General features: G+C 37.2%; 1 protein-coding gene across 2 annotated transcripts; it reads left to right on the top strand.

The window, feature by feature from the left end:
- Positions 1-4141: 4141 nt before the first annotated feature.
- On the top strand, positions 4142-12651 carry LOC132035895 (phosphoglucan phosphatase LSF1, chloroplastic). 2 transcript variants are annotated; one of them, XM_059426048.1, is made up of 10 exons: positions 4142-4695; positions 6246-6361; positions 6473-6932; positions 7138-7209; positions 7959-8080; positions 8396-8611; positions 9026-9131; positions 9381-9493; positions 11613-11757; positions 12031-12651. In XM_059426048.1, exons 1-10 carry the CDS (start codon positions 4399-4401, stop codon positions 12148-12150), a joined length of 1767 nt encoding a protein of 588 aa, XP_059282031.1. In that variant the 5' UTR covers positions 4142-4398; the 3' UTR covers positions 12151-12651. The 2 variants fall into 2 exon arrangements, with proteins under 2 accessions (XP_059282031.1, XP_059282032.1); XM_059426049.1 differs by having other exon boundaries at positions 4147-4695; positions 6246-6352.
- Positions 12652-13318: the final 667 nt, after the last annotated feature.

Raw genomic sequence — 13318 nt, 5'->3', positions numbered from 1 at the left:
TTTGAATCATCATGAGGCATACATGAGCGGAAATATAACATGAAATGCATGATGAGCTTTTGTAAAACATGGTAAGTCACCATATAATATAGAAATACTCGTTTAAATCATGAATGTGGATAATATCATAAATAAGCCAAACCGAATAAAAAAGTCTAACATGACATAACGACTTGTCTAGTCTGTGAAACCTCTCTAACAAAAGTACGATCATGAAAACATACTCGCCGGGACAAGGCCCCCCGAAATACCTTTAGCGTATACCCCGATAAAGGAAAGACAATGTCTAAACCCCGAAGGAGATGAGGCTTATCAAATAAAGTCGTACGAGGGCGGATCCTAATGAAAGAGAGGCGTCGTCACGCGCCGTGCGCACGTACGCATGAAATGCGGAGGCCCCGAGACGAAATAAAGGACGCCAACACATTAAATGTACTGGTATGTAAAGCAACTGAATGAAATAAACGTGGCACATGAAAATAACATGATAAGAGCTAAAACTGAAACTGAAACCTGGTCATGAACATGAGTATCTGACATGAACATAAATACATATATAACATGAGTAAAAACATTTTAAGTTAGGAGAGCATTAATATAACTGATATGTAACCACCACATTAACACATGGCGTCTAATCTCTGCCCGATCAGCTAAGCCATTTTGTACCTTGCCGGGGTACAAGACATGAATATGACATGAATGGATCCAAATCCCTCAATGGAGAAAATATGAAGGAATCGTGCTACTGCGTGGAGCGATCCTTATCCTATGTTGGTATACGTAGTTTCAGGTATGAAACCTTCTGGGTAATCTGTGCAACTCACAAAAACATGAACATGATATAGTTGGCTAAGAAGCCCATGAATTTCATAAAACATGACTTGTATTAAATGTGAGTATCTTGTATCATAGCATGGATATAATAATATAATATAATTGCATGAAAACTTGTAGACATGTAGGATATTCATGAAAATAAGCATTAAATTTAATAACTTGCATGTAGGAACCCATGGAATGCAATGTATGAGTTTTCATGGATTACAGACAGATTCTCAATAACTTGGAGGACTATTTAGAATACAATAACGAAGTAATCATACAATTATAGTATATCATGGTACATGTACTTAGGGTCATAAGAACATGGCTAAAACTCTAGTTTTGGTGTAACTTGTATGATCGTGGAAGACATTAGGCGTGGGGAAGAACAAAGATGTTCCCACACGTGGATAGAAACCCTACATACCTGGTAATGCTCCAAAACTTGAATTAAAGACTTGAACTTTGAAGAAGATTTCCAAAATCTTAAATCTTGAACCTTGAGATGGGTTTTCTTGAAAACCCTAGGTTAGGAATGATGATTTCTTGTACAAGGATATACATTAGAATTAACTTGGATTGATTAGAGTAGGCTTACATTGGTGTTCTTGATGATGGGAGAGGGTAGAAGGTCATTCTACTGCTTGAAGGAATGAAAAATAATGATTTGGACTGATATGGACGAATATATACTATTCTGGAACATTAAATTTTATGCCCAACAAAATACTTGCCGTATTTTGAAAGACGGGCCGAATTTCAGTCCGTATTTTGTTTGAGGCTCTGCGACTCTTGAGTAAAATGGCCACAACTCTTTGCACAGATGTCTGTTTGACCCCCATAATATACCGCTGGAAAGGTATTTTAAAGCTCTACAACTTTCATTAAGGAAGTTTTCCCAAACTCCAATCACAATTGTTAAATATGGGCCGTATTTCAAAATACGGTCCGTATTTCAAAATACGATCCGTATTTAACAATGTATATCTCTCAAGCCAAATTCCAGAATGCTCAGTGATCTTGATGCCAACTTATGATTTGAAATACGGGCCGTATACTGAAATACAGTCCGTGTTGCGGGCGTAAACCCCCATCTGACAATTGAAGAGAAAATTCCAATTCCTACATTCTTTATCTAGTTTTCTAAGTCTAGAATCATGGTCAAAGCTTAGGTTAAAGGTACGGGGTGTTACAATTAGCTGGCAATTAGTAGCAATTAATGTTCAAGAAAACAGTTAAGGGGTTAGTTAGTTAGAATTAGTGCACGTGACTAGCACATGCTTCAGGAAGTTAGTTGACAGCTGTGATAACAGCTTTTCCCGCCTAGTTCAATAGCTTATAATCTGATCCCAAACACATTTGTAATTCATTGTTTAGCATATGAATCAATATAATTTCTCTCTCTATCTGTATCTATATTTTCCACATTATCCATAGCTTTCGAGCTCAATTGAATCTCTGTTCAAGAGTAATTCTGTCATTTGCTCTATAGGAGCATTCCCCTTTTTTCCCCCAAATCCCCTGTTAGAGTTGTATCACAGCAGCAATGGAAGAAGAAACAGCAGCAGCGATGGCGCTAAAATTGATGAAGAAGCAGCAATGGCGCTAAAATTGGTGAAGAAGAAGCAAGAAGAAGAATTGATGAAGAAGCAGGGGAAGCAACAATGGCGCTAAAATTGGCACCGTTTTTTTTTTTTTTTTTTTTTTACCCCTTTTGGGTAATTTAGAGTTTATATTGGTTAAGAACAAAACTTAGGGCCAAAGTGTTAAAAATAAAGCTAAGGGCCAAAGAGTTAAAAATAAAACTATTGGTCAAGTTTGAAAATGATCAAAAGTCCTTAATCACTAATCAAAACTTTATCACCTTTACTCAAAAAAAAAAAAAAAAAAAAAGACATCACTTCCCCCCAAACTTGGCACGAAAACTCATTTTAAAGAACTAAACTTAAGTTGTATTTATATACCCCTCCTAAACAACTTTTATCTTAATTAAATACAACCCCAAATGCTGACGTGGCAAAAAAAATAAGAGAGTAAAGTACACAAAAAGGTGGACCCGCTGATATATATATTATTCAATTAAAAAATAAAAATAAAAATAAAAATGCACCCCCCCCACCCATTTGAAGGAGAAACATGCGTGTAATTTCTTCGTTTTGTCTTGTTGCTTTCTTCGCCCCCCCCCCCCACCCCAAACCCGTTCTCTTCCCCACGCATTTGAAGAAATCGTCATTGACACCCATTTGAAGGACAAAGCTGGTTGTACAATTTCTTAATTTTTTGTGTTGTTCCCCGCCGCCCCCCCCCCCCCACCCCCCCAAACCCGCTCCTCTTGCCCCACCGATTGAAGAAATTGCCATTGACACCCATTTGAAGGACAAACTGTGCAATTTCTTCCTTTCTGGGCTATGTTCAATCATGGACTGGAATTTAACAACAATTGAAATTGTTGTTTGTTAAATTTTATGAAAATTGTCCAACCTGCTCCTCTTGCCATTTGTTAAATTTCATGAAAATTCATGGGGAATGGAATTTAACAACAATGTAGAAATTGCACGAACTGCCCATGGTTTCACGAACTGGGCTATGTTCAATCATGGCGGCGACGGCGGCGGTGGGGGTGGTTGAGGAGAAAGAAGAAGAAGAAAGAGAAAAGGGAGAAAGAAGAAGAAAGAGAAAAAATAATAAAAGAAAAACAAAAAATGAAGGGTTAGTAATTTTTTACATGACAACGATGTGGCAATGACGTGGCGCGAGTGTAATACACCTCGCATTGTGAGAGTGGTGTTATTTTTTCAAGGTGGAAAATAATTGAAATGAAAGTTTTTAAGGGGTATATAAATACAACTTAAGTTTAGTTGCTAAAGTGAGTTTTCGTGTCAAGTTTGGGGGGGAGGGGGGGGGGGAATGATGGCTTTTCTCCAATAAAAAAAACTTGAGTTGCCCCACTCCATTTTAAAATCTTTTTGTCACCTATAATTAATGAGAAAATTACACTATATGTTCATTGGGGTAACAATGCTACCAAAATTGACCCATTTTTTTAATTCTTACAAAAAATGACCTAAACTTTTCTCTCTCTCACACACTCACTCTCTCTCTCTCTGCCTTTGTATATATGTTGGTATAAGTGTCTGTATATATTTGTCTGTGTCTGCATATATTTGTATATGTATGAGCTATTTTTCGTAATATAAATTTTGAACTATATTTTTATAAGGTAAGTGGTCAACTTATATATTTTTGAAATTTTCCCAAATTAATTGTCCCAAGTCGTTAGACCAAATAGAAAAGGTCAGGAGAGCAGGTGGATTTGGGGTTTTGTAGGATCTCACGTGGCGTTGCGGGTAATTGGCGTAATGGCCTCTCAACTCTTAGCTCCAATCAACCGCATTTCTAATTCCATTATTTATCTCTCATAATCATCATCCCCAATTCCAAGTCCCTAGAACCTTCTCCAATCTCTATGCACAAACTTACACTACATTTCATTTTGCTAGAAAATTGCTATATAATCGATCACATTATATCGACTACTAGTAGTTTTGAATTTGATATAATCATTTCTGAGAAATGTGTTCACTGCAAGTTCCAAATTACAGTGTTTTCAACCACTCTGAGAAGTTGCAGAAATGTGTGATTTTGCCGTCATTTTGGGGAGTAGAGTTGAGCTTCAATGATGTACGCTTCACAGCAGTAAAGGGACGTCAATATGGGAGGGTTACTGCTATGTGTTCATCATCATCATCAAGTGTTTCACCTTTTAAGATGAATTTGAATGAATATATGGTTACACTTGAAAAGCCCCTTGGTATTCGCTTTGCTCTCTCTGTTGATGGCAAAGTTTTCGTTCATGCTCTTAAGAAAGGGGTTAGTTTTCGCAAATTAACATCCCTTACATTTGAATAATAGCTGTGATTTTATAATGTACTATTATCCGTTTCCACCGTCATAATGGGCGGATTTAGCCCTTCACAGTAAGTTCACACATGTAAAGAATAACTGTGTTTTCAGGAGGAAAAGGGAACAACTATTGTTGGCCTAGTCAGCTTCGAGGTGTGGTTTAATACATAGATTGTGGTAGTTTAGGTTGGAAAAGGGAACATCTAATAGTTGTGTGTGAAACTCACGAAAAAACGATAGTTCTTTTGACCATTATCTCTTAAGAAGGGGGTTAGTTTTCCCAATTAACATCCTTACATTTAAATACCTGTGATTTTACAGTTTGTTTGGATAGTTGTTACCTATTGTATTGTATTGTGCTGTTAGTTTAAACACAATGTTTGTTTTCATTGTTAGTTGAAATTTTATTGCATCGTATAGTTAATATCCTTACATTTGAATATCTGTCATTTTAATGTACCATTATCTATAGACCTCTCCCCTCGGACTCACAGTTTAAATTCGTAGATAGTATTCAGTTGATGGCCAATCAAAATAATTAAGGGCAGGATAACACAAGTAAACTAACTATACCAATAAACATATGATAATCAAACATATGTTGACATCGAGTTTCAATTGACAACAATCATGAATAATCCCGCAACCCTAGAATAATAAGAAACTAGATGGTGGATTTAGCCCTTCACAGCAAGTTCAACTAATTTATGCCTTTCATACCATGTATATATGCACTAAAATTAATATAAAAGGGGAAATTGCACTCTATGTCTATTGGGAGAAAATATTTACGCCACGTAGCCCATATTTTGAGTTTGTTACCCGGTTTAGCCCATATTTGTGTATAAACACCTTTTATATACTATTATATACTTTTATACAAGGTTGATACATTATGTATAATGCTGTATAATATTGTAAAATGTTATATAATATTGTAAATTGGGCTACGTGACGTAATATCTTATGTTGGTTTGTATATTATTGAGAATTTCCCATAAAATATTGTGTGTCTGTGTCACTGTACCTACGTGGACTAAATCCTGGATCTACCAATAGCTGATCTTCCTATATGCCTTTCTCGAACCTATCTAAGTAATATTTGCAGCACAAAGTTCATGATGCGGAACTCATTTGGTTCATCCTATTGATGTGACCCATCCGAAATAAGTATCTTCCAAATAAATGTGAGAATTCCAACGAATCCCTAATTTGTCTCGTCTTTGTTAGCTTATCAAATATTTCCTAAATTAGACCTGCTTAACCTAGAACAGAACGTGCGATCCTCGAATAACTCAAAATTGTTTTAGTGGAAAATGGATATATCTTTCTTATCATTCAATGAGCATCTCGTATTTCATAAAAAATGGGGGAAATATAGTCCTTACTTAAGGGCCATCCTATCCAACTTTCTGGCATTTAGATACGTATCAAGCGTGGATGATTATCATAGCTATTATCTTTTGAATCCTTCCTTGTGAAGGCATGTCTTAGTTTGTGGAAGTGTCATTTTGCAGGGAAATGCTGAGAAATCAAGAATAATAATGGTTGGTGACACATTGAAAAAGGCGAGTGACTCTTCCATTGGGGGACTTACTGAGATCAAAGACTTTGGCGATACAGAGTATGAAATGTGAACATTATACCAATTTTAAGCTATTAAACTAAATGCTAAAAGTGCATTTGGGGCTGAAGTAGTGGGACGTTTCAATAAGTATACTGTATTTTACTATGGTTTCTGCAGGAAGATGATGAAAGAGAACTCAGGGCCTTGTAGCCTGGTTCTTGAGAGACCATTTTTCCCATTTCCTATCCACCAGCTATATCTTATGAATGATATTGATATTCTATTTAATAGAGGTCGTGTTCCTATTGCTACATGGAACAAAAATTTACTTGCCTCCAACTTGCGAACGTCTTGTGAGGGCAGTGGGAACTCTGGATTTATAGTATTTTCCCCAAAGTTACTAACTTCAAAAGGATGGAATGTTCTGATTGATCGAGATCAAATCAGGCAAGACGGAAAGCTGAACGGTACCCCCTCTTTACCATTTAGCCCAATTATCAACATATTCTCTGAGAAAGACAGTGGAGATTCTGAATGGGCACATGGGAGTTTCCCACTGGAAGAATATGTAAAGGCGTTGGATCGTTCAAAGGGAGAACTGTATTACAAACATGATCTTGGTATGCGCTACAGCAAGGTGTGACATTCAGATTTTCTGTGCAGAACCTTTCCTTTACAATTAATACTCAACTACTTGAGATAAAGTGAATAGCTTCCAGGAAGTTTACTCTTTTCAATTTTGCTGAACACCATTTTCATCCACTGCTGTAGTACGTTTTATTTCCAAGGAGATACTTTTCTGTTGCCTGGTTCTGAAGTACATTGCTTGCTTCCTTTGCCAGATTACGGAGCAAATATACGTGGGATCATGCATACAAAAGGAAGCTGATGTAGAAATGCTGTCAGATGTTGTGGTGAGGCTATGCTTTTGTGGGTTGAACATAGTTTATTTGTCCCTTTATGTTTCATGAAGTATACAGTGCAGGCAGATGTGGCGCGGCTATGCTTTTGTGGGTTGAAAATAATCTATTTTTGCTCTTTCTATTTCACGAAGCGTATACAACTGATACACTGAGAATCATGTCTCGTGCATCTCCATAATTTCCAGTCTATATAGATTTTTGCCTTGCACACTATCTGATAGAACTGAGAGTATCGTGACTATCTTTAACCAACCCTTAATAGGAGGTCAAAAAGATCAAACTGAGTATATACATAAATAAAGTATTTCAATGGTTCTATATGGTGAAGTCAGCTGCATAATGACCTGCAGTTACTTGTGGTTTTCCAGAATGTGTATGGTTGTCCCACGTTTAAGTTGCAGCATGAAGACAGTTGCTTGATGTCGGCCAAGTTAAACTAATAAAAGCGAATTCGATTATACAAATTGGGACGTGTGCACTTGGTTCTGAAATCAATAATAAATGACCAGCAAAAACTGTGAAAACGGAATGGTGATGGATGTGGCAAGAACATCTCTAATTTTTATCTTAATATGAGTGTGGAGACACATTTGTGCCTGCCTTTATCTTACCATTATGCAGTGTCCTTTGCAGAATTAATTATTCTTTGTTCATTTACTTACACTAAGCCAGATATCTGCATTAGGATAATTATTCCTTGTTCATTTACTTAGAACTAACCCAGTGAATATGGTCATTAGGGGATCACTGCTGTGCTGAATTTTCAGAGTGGGATCGAGGCTGAAAATTGGGGAATTAATACCAACATAATCAATGAATCGTGCCAAAGGTTTAATATCCTTATGATCAACTATCCCATAAGGTAATAAAAAGAACTACGTTTTGAATCCGAAGTTTCGTCAATGAGCTAACAGTCTGTTTTATACTTCCAGTACCTTATAGCATAGCCCTTGAGCTCTCTTTTTTTTGTTCTTTAAGAGAAGTCTGTCTCTTTGTTCTACTGGAAATGTGATGGTGATGCCTATATAGATGTACCATTAGCTCTTCAAAGGTTCTAGCATTTGCCTATATCATTGATCGTAATCTTCTTTATGTATTGAGATTAACAATTATGGAGCTTTAACCTTATTCCGTTGTTTTGCTATGTAATCCTTCTGCATATGAATTTCTTTTGCAGGGAAGGAGATTCATTTGACATGAGAAAGAAACTTCCGTTTTGTGTTGGCGTTCTTCTACGCCTATTGAAGAAAAACCAGAGAGTCTATGTGACTTGTACAACTGGTTTTGATAGATCCCCTGCTTGTGTAATAGCTTACCTTCATTGGATGACAGATACTTCCCTTCATGCAGCCTATAATTTTGTCACTGGTTTGCATTCATGCAAGCCTGACAGGTTCTTCTCCCAACTTTCATATTGCTTCAGTTCCATTCTTACTTTTGGGGAGGCATTGACTGGATAAGCACTTGCCTGTGCATAACATTACCAGGGGCATAACTAAAAATCCTTTACTTGCATTTCTTTGGATTCTAATACGGTAAAACTTGATACAAACACGAGCATGTAAGTATTGCAAGACAGCGGTGTATAATGATGTTGACCAAATATTAATATGGAAAGATTGCTGTTATCATTTTGCATATGTAACCGTAACATCTTATATAGCTCACAGTCACAATCCCTATTTTATCTCTTGTTTGTTTAGCCTTTCTTACCCTCTAACCACAAAATAGGAAAATTGAGTTTTTATTGCAAATATAAAAGAATGCAACATTTTCTATTTACCTTATCCAAACAAATTGGTTGCAGACCAGCCATTGCCTGGGCAACATGGGATCTCATAGCAATGGTTGAAACTGGTGCACATGATGGGCCTGCAACACATGCAGTGACTTTTGTATGGAACGGCCACGAGGTAATAAATTTTATCATCTCTGGTGCTTGTCGGTGATGTCCTCAGATGTTGGCTTTAATAAGAAAATCAGCACTGAAAATGAACTCAGATTTTATGTTGCACTCTTTCCTTGACCTCTTTCCTCAAAGGTCAAAACTGATTCTTGGAAAGAATGTTGCATACTCAGTGCTTCACTGTTGTCTGCTTCCATATGCGTTTTAATGGGGGTATTTACTTATAAGTATCTCTTCGTATGACTTCTTTGAACAGGGAGAGGATGTCTACCTGGTTGGAGATTTTACAGGTAACTGGAAAGAACCGATTAAGGCAGTCCACAAAGGTGGCTCAAGATTTGAGGCTGAAGTTAGACTTTCACAGGGAAAGTAAGTTTTGCCTCTTCCTGTCAGCCATAGTAGGGTTCACGATTACCAAGCTTTTATTGTGCTTTCCAGTTTACACGTGGAATGTTTAATTCTCTTTTCTCATACCTTATCCTTTTTTTTTTTTAATGATTCTTTTGCCTCTATCGCCAAAACGCAACTCGCACTCATGCCTTTCGATGTCATCCTTATCTTTTTCTGCATCATAGCAAAATCTCATAAGGCTGATCTCAGCTAATTAGTTTGCATTTCTCTGGTCTGAGAGATCCAAACTTGTTTTGGCTGTTCTTGCATTGAAGACACCATAGAATGATTTACGGTGTGTTTGGTATGAAGGAAAATATTTTCCATGGAAAACAAGTGGGTTTCTTACTTATTTTCTGGTGTTTGGTAAGTTAGCAAAAAAATATTATCCCAAGAGCATTTATATGTAATCCAGTAAAACACTATGAGGGTGGGATGGGGTGGGACTCGGGGTTCGGGGGTGGCCGGGAGTAGGATGGTTAAGAGGAAGGGGTTGGAGGCATTGGTGGGGGGGGGGGGGGGTGGAGAGGACACAATGGACTTTGAATGTCATTTATGGAACTCGTTTTTCCTACTTCCATTGGAAGTCATTATCCTCATTTTTAAGGAACTCGTTTTCCTAGAAACATTTGAGCCACCAAACGTGATGATAGAATATACGATTCCACCAAACAGTATAGAGAACCAGGTTCTCTATCTGTTCCCTTAAATAAAACAGAAGGTAAATGACACGAGATATTTACGTGGAAAACTCCTTGCTCAAGGGATTAAAAACCACGACTTCACTAAGCTGAGCAACTTCAGATTACAACCTAGGAATTAAATTCTTAATCCCTCCCCCTTACTACAACTCTATTGCAAGGCCTTCACAATAACTCTATTGCAAAGAACAAAACTTGACTAACTCTAGCCAAGCAAACACCACAAAAGGTTGAAAATCTGTCCTACCAAGAACTTCTCAAAAGCAGTGTAGGAATACAAGTTAAGAACAAAAGACAAAGACTTCAACAACTTAAAGGACTTAAGACATTGACAGTGATTGGAGAACTGGTCCCTCAGTTGTTGCAGCTTTGTTCTTGATGAGCACTTTGAGAGCAGCGGCGGCTACTACTTGTGAGAAAATAATTTTTCTGATTTGCAGAGTGTTAGGGTTACACTTGTATAATGTTGTATATATATGGGAAGCAAGTGTTGAGGTGAAAGGGACATTGCATCGTCCACTAGTACACTACAGTTGTATTGCTGCACTGCTGCCAGCTGGTACAGTGTCAGCTTTACAGCGGTAGAGTTGATCGAGTAACGGCTAAAACCTGATCACATTTGGTTCCTTATCCGGTTCCTCGATTTGGTTTGTGAAAGTGAATTTCATTACTTTATCTGTGTTGCTGCTGCACTGCTGCCAGTTGGTACAGTGTCAGCAGCTTTGCAGCTGTAGAGTTGACTGAAGCAATGGCTAGAATCTGATCGCATCTGGTTCCTCATCTGGTCCCTCTATAAACATATCTGGTTCCTCGAATGAGTTTGTCAAATCATCAACACATAAAACATCATAAAGTTGACCGAGTGAACCTGATCGTATCTGGTTCCTCATCTGATTCCTTGAATAAGTTTGTCAAATCATCAAAACACGAAATACCATAACTCATCACATGAGAAATTGGAAAGAATTTTCTGGAAAATGTTCTCCTCCATACAAACACACCCTTAATCTAGAACTGATATACTAATTCTTGAATATGTCAAATAGTAGTTTCTTAGAACCTGAAATCAATTGAAGTTTCATTGTCAAGTTACATGCAAATCGGTGTCATTGTGCTTTTGTTCTTTGCTTTTTCCCTGAAACAAGTGACGTCATTTTAATTTCATTCTTCTTGTCACTAAAGTGACGCTCCACTTCATCTGTAGTCCTGCATGCCATAGGTTATTCTTGTCAGTTTGAATCTCTGTTACATGGTTCCATTTATCCAAATCCTAAGCTCACCCTTCTGCTTCTTTTTTCCTCTGTGAAGTTTTACCTTCATCAATATTTATGTTGATTTTCCGTTTTTACTCTTATGTAAAGTTTTGCTGCAAATCAAGTCATATCTTTGTTTGTCAGGTACCTTTATAAGTACATTATTAGTGGAAACTGGAGGCATTCAACCTATTCACCAACTGAAAGAGATGAAAGCGGAAATCTCAATAATGTAATTGTTGTTGGTGATGTTGCCAGTCTGAAGCCTTCCATTCAACAACAAAAGAAGGTTAGTTAACTTTTGTATCCTTCCCTTAAGAAAGATGGAGGATGACAATCTTTAACGGTAAAACATCTAATTCCCATCTTAACATATGAATACCTTTTCTCATTAATATCCTTGCCAAATTAGCATAAAAATAATGTGACTTCTGTTTCACTAATGATCTAGAATATGTATCTTTTTCTTTCCCATCATCAGTTTAGTTTCTCTGAGGATTAAAGTGTTGCTTTATTGGTAATGTTGAGCCAGGAATGACAATTATTTCTATCTATGAATTAGGACGCAAATATTATGAAGGTCATTGAGAGACCATTGACAGAAAATGAGCGGTTCATGCTGGCAAAAGCTGCTCGATGTGTTGCGTTCTCAATCTGCCCTATAAGGCTAGCACCTAAATAGATGGACATACTACATTTTCAGTCATCATAGTTGCACCTCCAACTATGTCTTCTGCAATAAAGACTTCAGTAAATATGGTTGGTCAATGCCAGATTAACATGTCTGGGAAAACCTTAATGAAAGCCCATCCCTCCCACTTGAATTGAAGAGGGAGCTTTATATTGCCATGCAATTTCGAGGTCAAACAGCTGCAAGGTTGGACAAATGCAGGCGAGTTATAATGCTCATGTCATTGAACTCAAGTCATTTTATCATTTTAAGAGTATTATCCCCATGCATATTGTCTACTTGAGCACTGACTGGTTCCTTCAGCAAGATAATTTCCACTGTCGAAAAGCTCAGTCAATCCTGTGTAAACAAACCCTTCAATTAAAAATAATCCGACATAATATGGGTGTATATCTGAGTTTTATATATACACATTCCATGAACACGTGGATGTGTAGTTGCAAGTTTTACTATGTTGCTGAATAAAGAATAATACTGTTTCCTGACCGTGCATATTTTTTGTTCAAGGCTGTTTGAACAAATTTTAGTTTTCAAAGATGAGAAAATGGCACATGCTTGATAGTAACAGTGTGATAAAGTGGAGGGCATTTTGTCCTTCACGTATTTCTTTCAAGTTGGATGATGGCTAAAGCATCATAACAAATTCATTCAGATTCTCTATCTCCGGGTATTTCCAATAGATACAACAACTGCAGGTGAGTGTGAACCAATACACTGTACAATTTTCTAGGTTTTGGAGAACCGTATTAATTGTGTATGTGTGGTGAATCCCTTTTCGCCTTAGTTCTTTCTTATTATTTATTACTTGTCAACTTTCTGGAGTACCAAATAATGTAATGTATATTTTAAACATTGTAGGATGCCTATGTGCCATTTATCCCACAATGAAAAGGGAGGAACAAGTCTTGTGGACTTGAGAAACCACACGGGGTTCCTATTAGGCTATTACTGCCTTTTAAACACTAGTAGTTTTATTTTTTTCATAAAAAACTAAATGGCAGTAGTTCATCATATCTGGAACACAAGATTCATGCAAGAAAAAAGGACTGGACAGGGTTTAATTGGGCCTAGAGCGATAGCACTAGCATTGCCAGAATTGAGGAAGCTGGGACACAGCACAATGTAAAGCAGATTATGACGACTCCTTCTTGGTTCCCCC

Source organism: Lycium ferocissimum, chromosome 11, assembly GCF_029784015.1.
Source record: "Lycium ferocissimum isolate CSIRO_LF1 chromosome 11, AGI_CSIRO_Lferr_CH_V1, whole genome shotgun sequence".
NCBI classification, from domain to species: domain Eukaryota; kingdom Viridiplantae; phylum Streptophyta; class Magnoliopsida; order Solanales; family Solanaceae; genus Lycium; species Lycium ferocissimum.
Note: the sequence above shows the minus strand (reverse complement) of the source record. Positions and strands in the feature narration are given on the sequence as shown.

Excerpts from the sequence above, each read along its gene's own strand:
- LOC132035895 (XM_059426048.1), top strand. The coding sequence starts at position 4,399 with ATGTGTTCACTGCAAGTTCCAAATTACAGTGTTTTCAACCACTCTGAG. Across the intron at positions 6,362-6,472 it reads GGCGATACAGAGTATGAAAT|GAAGATGATGAAAGAGAACT; the intron begins GTGAACATTATA and ends TGGTTTCTGCAG. Across the intron at positions 8,612-9,025 it reads CATTCATGCAAGCCTGACAG|ACCAGCCATTGCCTGGGCAA; the intron begins GTTCTTCTCCCA and ends AATTGGTTGCAG.